This window comes from Octopus sinensis, linkage group LG17, assembly GCF_006345805.1.
Source record: "Octopus sinensis linkage group LG17, ASM634580v1, whole genome shotgun sequence".
In the NCBI taxonomy this organism is placed as follows: domain Eukaryota; kingdom Metazoa; phylum Mollusca; class Cephalopoda; order Octopoda; family Octopodidae; genus Octopus; species Octopus sinensis.
Window position 1 is genome coordinate 1449 of NC_043013.1, and position 6052 is coordinate 7500.

Consider the following 6052-nt stretch of genomic DNA (forward strand, 5'->3'; position numbering starts at 1 on the left):
GGAATGGGCGTGTGCTTTTTTTCTTTTCTTTTTTGTTTTATGAGCTTGAATTTGTAATGAAAGTAAGCATTAAACAGATATCATCACATCATCTACATTTCAAAAAGCAATTTAAAAGTAAAACCTTCATGGCAAGCCCAGTGATGGAGTAATTATGAAAATACATCAACTAGAACAGTTGAATAATGACATAAGATAGGCCAATGCTAAGAGATGGTGAATTAATTAATTGTCCTTTTTTTTTTTTTTTTTTTTTTTTGGTTACTGATTGTAGAATGACTATTCTGCTTTCAGTTCAGAACTGCAACCACCAACACTAATTATTTCAATACTGTTCAGCAGTGCATGATCTTGGCTGTTTTCACAATTCTAACATCTACTAGAATAAATCAATCTCAAATCTGAACTTTCAAGAGAAAGCACATTCCTTATGCAAAGGTTCTTTTCCTAAAAAATGATCAGATATGTTCTAAAGAAATAGAAATTTCATAAAAGAAGGACAAACTAAGCTCAAGAACTAGAAAACCCATTTTGTGAGTGTGAAGGCAAAAGGTTTCATTAAAGGAAGGATATGTTGCCATTCAAAGCATGTTGCTTTGTTTTCTTTTAAAAAACAATGAAAATTTTATTTTGCAGAATTATGTAAATTCAACATTCTCCAGACACCTAGGCATGGTGCCATATGGTTCCACAGCAATATGGCACAATTTTCTTGTTGAAAACTACTTGTCCAGAAGGGGACCCTTTAAACTGGTCATCTGAAGGTATCACAAGAATATTACTCCTGAAATCTCTGCTGGGTGAAACAGGATGTGGGAGAAGGAGGAGGGCATAAAATTAAGAATTCCCTTTCCTTAAAGGGAAATTAGTATTCTTGAATAAAAATTTAGGGGTTTTTTTTGTTTTGTTTTTTAATGTCCTGGCTTAAAATCAATTAGATTAATTAATAAAATAAATTTTGGCAGCATGTTAGCATCTTGAGTGTATGTTTGTTTAGTGTCTGATACACACATTATTGTTATTATTATCACTATCATTACCACCACCATTACCATAATCAATGGTCATTATTATCAAAGTGGCATTTACATTCCCAAATAATTAGAATTCTGTCTGTCAGTCTCTCTTTTTCTGGAGATTTCTTATCTCTATTTTAATTTCCATTTATAATCATGTCAACAACAACTTCAGGTTTGCTCAATTCACACCCAGTATATCAACATTTAAGACAAACTAACAAAATAAATTCTAAGTAAACACTTATCTTGCTCAATATAGCAACCAAATCTTCCTCATTTTCAAAGTGGGGGCCTTTGTTTTACATTTCAGATCATTCATTCATTACAATAAAGGGAACATGGCCAAGGCTAGAAACACCAGTGAAATGCTTTGTTTAATAAGTTACCTTTTGACTACAGTTCTGTCCAAGAGCTGACTGTGGCTACTCAACAATAACATTCAACAATGAAGATTGTTACCTCTTATTCCAACAACTGTACATTCATTAATATGTTGGCACAAAAATCTCCAAATTGGAACTAAGGTAAAAAAAAAAAAAATTAAGTAATTTCTTTAAAAGTCAAAAGAAAATAAAAATAAAAAAAGCTAACACAAACATTGTTCTCCCCACCCACCCCCACCCTGAAATACAAACAACACTTTCAGTTTAAACATTAAAAAAAAAAAACATGGGGATCAAAAAATTTATCAATAGTGACATTGGTAAAATAATTTAGGATTTGCTGCCCAATGGTGAGGGGTACTGATTAAGGAAAAAACAAAAACTAATTATAATTTTAAGCAGAGTGATTAAGGCTTAAGTATTTTTATTACAATAATATTAATAATAATAATAATAATAATAATAATAATAAATAGTTGTTGTTGTTATTATAATCATCATCATCATCATCATCATCATCATTATTATTATTGTTGTTGTTGTTGATTTGACTCAGGTTCGTTCTTATTCCTGGTAGAATTTATGTGGGTAGCAGGCTACTACCTGTAACATTAGGTATCCACAAGCTTTCAATAGTCTTTCAAGTATTTAAGACCCTCCTGATAATCTTTCCTGTCCCTAAGAGGCAAATTTTCTGTAGAAGCTCTACAGGACATTCTATTCCAATCTCCTTCAACCGTTTGAAAGGAGATTGCAATAATTGGAATTATTATTATTATTATTATATTATTATTATTATTATTATTATAATGATTTTTGTATATTGGCACAAGATCACAAATGTTATTATGGGGTGGATTGGTACATAATAAGGATTTCATTTATTGGCACAAAACTACACAATTAGAGGTTGGTTGACTTCCAATTATATTAATGGTAATTATTTTTATCAACCCCCAGAGGAATGAAAGGCAAAGTGGAACTTAAGTAGGAGTTTGAACACAGGGGATTAATAACAATAATAACAATTATTTTAATTAATTAATTGTCACATGGCCATGTTGCAAAGGAATACCATCATCATCATCATTACAAATATTTGTAATATCATGGTGAAAGTGTAGAACAAAATATTCCAGAATGTTACAATTTGGTAAAGATCCACTTCAAGAATTGTGCAAATTGTTCTTGGATCTATATACACCTTCTTCCTTGTTAAAGTTTTTCACATTTAATTAATCTAAATGGCAAATGAGTTGAACAATAGAAAAACTAGAAAATTGTAAAGCACAGGTGATTATTTTCTTCTTTAAAACCAAGGTATTTTAAATCTCTCTCTCTCTCTCTCTCACACACACACACACACACACACCTTAACCATACAGAAGATTCCCAGATCAAAGAATGACATTAGAAAAAAAAAATGACAAAACATTAGGAAGAAGAGGGAGAAAAATACAATAAGCCAAGTATTGCTGTTGATTTTGGTAGAATAGAATTTTGTCCAAATCTCATTTAAGTAAAGGGGAGAAAAATTCAGTGGTTTTAAAATATTTTTAAAAAAACAAAAAAATTTTCTTTGAAATTTTTTTTTTACAATGTTTTAAAAGAATTATTAAAATACAAAGAAAAATAAATATGAGAGACAGTGGTTCCTTTAGTTCAAAATGTAAAAATGAGAATTCTAAACACAATGATGAATGAAAAACAAAAACTCTTATGACAAGGCATTCAGCAGGAAAAAAAAAAAAAAAAAAACATAATAATGATTTCAAATTTTGGCACAAGGCCAGCAATTTCAGGGGAGGGGGTAAGTCGATTACATCGACCCCCCAGTGTGCAACTGGTACTTCTTTTATTGACTGTCAAAGGATGAAAGGCAAAGTCAACCTCAGCAGAATTTGAACTCAGAATGTAAAGACAGGCAAAATGCCACCAAGCATTTTACTAGCCATGCTAACGATTCTGCCATCTGCTGCCTTTAAAAACGATGATAATCATAGCAATTGTTTCTTGTGGTAACATGGGCATAAAGCTCGTTTTGGGGAAAGAGATTAGTCAATTAAACTGACCCCAGTGCTTGACTGGTACTTTATTTTATCAACCCTGAAAGGATGAAAGGCAAAGTTGACCTCGGCAGGATTTCAAGTCAGAACATAACAAATTAAACCACATAGTTGCAAAGCATTTTGTTCTAAAGCTCAAATGGTTTTCCTAATAATAACTATAATAGCAATAGTAATAAAATTTAAAAACATAATTGAAGCTAAGTTTGCTTTTTAAAATGGTGAAAATAAACTTTCAATATATTTTCTTCAAAAGAAAGATTAGCCAGTATGAATTAATCTAGGCTCCTATATTTAGAATCACAGGTATATTCAGGTGTAAAAGTTAAAAGTATTTTTTGATTTGGATCAGACCAAAACTAACAAATGTACATACATAAATACATATATATATATATATATATATATATATATATATGAGGGTGAGTCAAAAAGTAATACCATTTTGTTTAGGAGAGGTATAATTACCAACACGGGAACATGTATCATGCTTCAACATGAAGCTGGTCCTCTGTGGATCACATTGCTACTTCTCAACATAGTCACCATTTCTCTCAATAGCAATGTTCCACCTTTGAATGAGAGCATGTACCCCTGCCCGTGAAATTCTGTTGACTGTTCTTTGAGCCACTTCTTCACTACAGTTTTCACTTCCTTGTCACTGGAATAATGCTTGCCTCACAAACCCTCTTTCATAGGGGCAAAGAGATGATAGTCCAGTGACAAGGAAGTGAAAACTGTAGTGAAGAAGTGGCTCAAAGAACAGTCAACAGAATTTTACGGGGCAGGAATACATGCTCTCATTTGAAGGTGGAACATTGCTATTGAGAGAAACGGTGACTATGTTGAGAAGTAGGGATGTGATCCACAGAGGACCAGCTTCATTTTGATGTATGACACATGTCCCTGTGTTGGTAATTATACCTGTCCTAAACAAAATGGCATTACTTTTTCACCCTCATGCATGTATGTATATATATGTGTGTGTGTGTGTGTGTGTGTGTGTGTGTGTGTGTGTGTGGTGTGTGTGTGTGTGTGTGTGTGTGTGTTGTGTGTGTGTGGTGTGTGTGTGTGGTGTGTGTGTGTGTGTACATATATATAATGTACATAGGTATATACTTATATACATATGTCTGCATACACACACACACACACATATATATATATATGCATATACATAAATATATATACATGCATAAAGACACACACACATATAGATATATAAAAAAAGTATATATGCAACATAAATGTATGTGTGCATATAAATACACACATACACAAATGAGTGTATATACATATACCATATACACACACGATTGTAAATATAAGCATATATATATATAAAAGCATATATGTGTATATATATATATATCCAACATAGCCACATTTACACACATGTAAATCTACAATAGGGATTTTATTTTTGTATTTGCACAAGTAATTTCATGTTTTATGAAACAATCATCAGGGTGAACTTTTATATAAACACTGTCGAGTGCACACACACACACACGTGTGTGTGTGTGTATTTATATATATGCATATATTATATACTCACACACACAGATAAAAAGTAAATTGTGAAAATCCAGTGTTGTTGGAAGTTGGCCATAAATATATTCTTTTTTATGTAATTTTATCGAGTGTGAATAGCGTGTGTGTGTATGTATGTATATATATATTATATTATATAAATGGATATCTCTGTGTATGTAAATGGATATATACATATGTATATGTACGTGTGTATATATACACACACACATACATACATATAGATATCTTCACACACACATATATATTTACTTATGTATTTACACACATATATTTACTTATGTATTTAAATGTGTGTACATATGATATATAACTGAGATCCCAACAAGCTGTTAATTATAAAAAATATAGCAACCAATGTCCAACAATTCATAGCAAATACGATCAATGCTTTGCTTCTTTTTTTTTTTTTCTTCTTTTGAATATTTTCAAAATTAAAGGGGAGGGGCAAGTGAGAAGAAAAAATAAAACACACTTCAAAAAAGAAGCTAACAAATCTAGCTTACATATTTTTTTTGCTTTTCTTTTCATTTTGCTTGCATTATAAACAGTGCCATTGAGATTATAAGTTTGAAAGCAAGAAACAGCAAACATTCATGACATCATTATATTCCCAGAAGAAGAGAAAAGAAAAAGAGAAAAAAAAAATGATAGATTGCGAATCTAGTGAAAGTATGACTGTTTAATCATATAGCCATGTCTTTGAATATTGAAGACAAGTTTTCTACATTTTGGTAAGGCAGCAACACCTCTCCACCCACTGCACTGATAAGAATTTGTTTCTAAAAGAATAAAAAAAAAATGAAGGAACTCCCCTCCTCACCCCCCCCCCCCGGTTAAGTGAAGTGAAATGGTTTCAAGTAGGAATCAAAAGAGGGAGGCGAAAGCAGCTCCTGTCTTAAATTTCCTTTGCTGTGTAGGGATAATTATTGTCACCATATCGAATGTGTATATATACATGTGTAGGCACGTGGTTTAGTGGTTAAGGCATTCACCTCACAATTGGAAGGTCCTGAGTTCGATTTCCAGC

The 6052-nt window shown here is 31.8% G+C and overlaps 1 protein-coding gene across 6 annotated transcripts in view; it reads right to left on the reverse strand.

The window, feature by feature from the left end:
* Positions 1-260: 260 nt before the first annotated feature.
* Positions 261-6052, reverse strand: part of LOC115220963 (zinc finger protein 652-B-like) — a 154950-nt gene continuing 149158 nt past the window's right edge. For all 6 annotated transcript variants that reach the window (XM_029791173.2, XM_036510222.1, XM_036510225.1 and 3 more), the window contains one exon: positions 261-1538. In XM_029791173.2, the coding sequence (XP_029647033.2) occupies positions 1505-1538 (34 nt within the window). In that variant the 3' untranslated portion in view covers positions 261-1504. The remainder of the gene's footprint in view (positions 1539-6052) is intronic.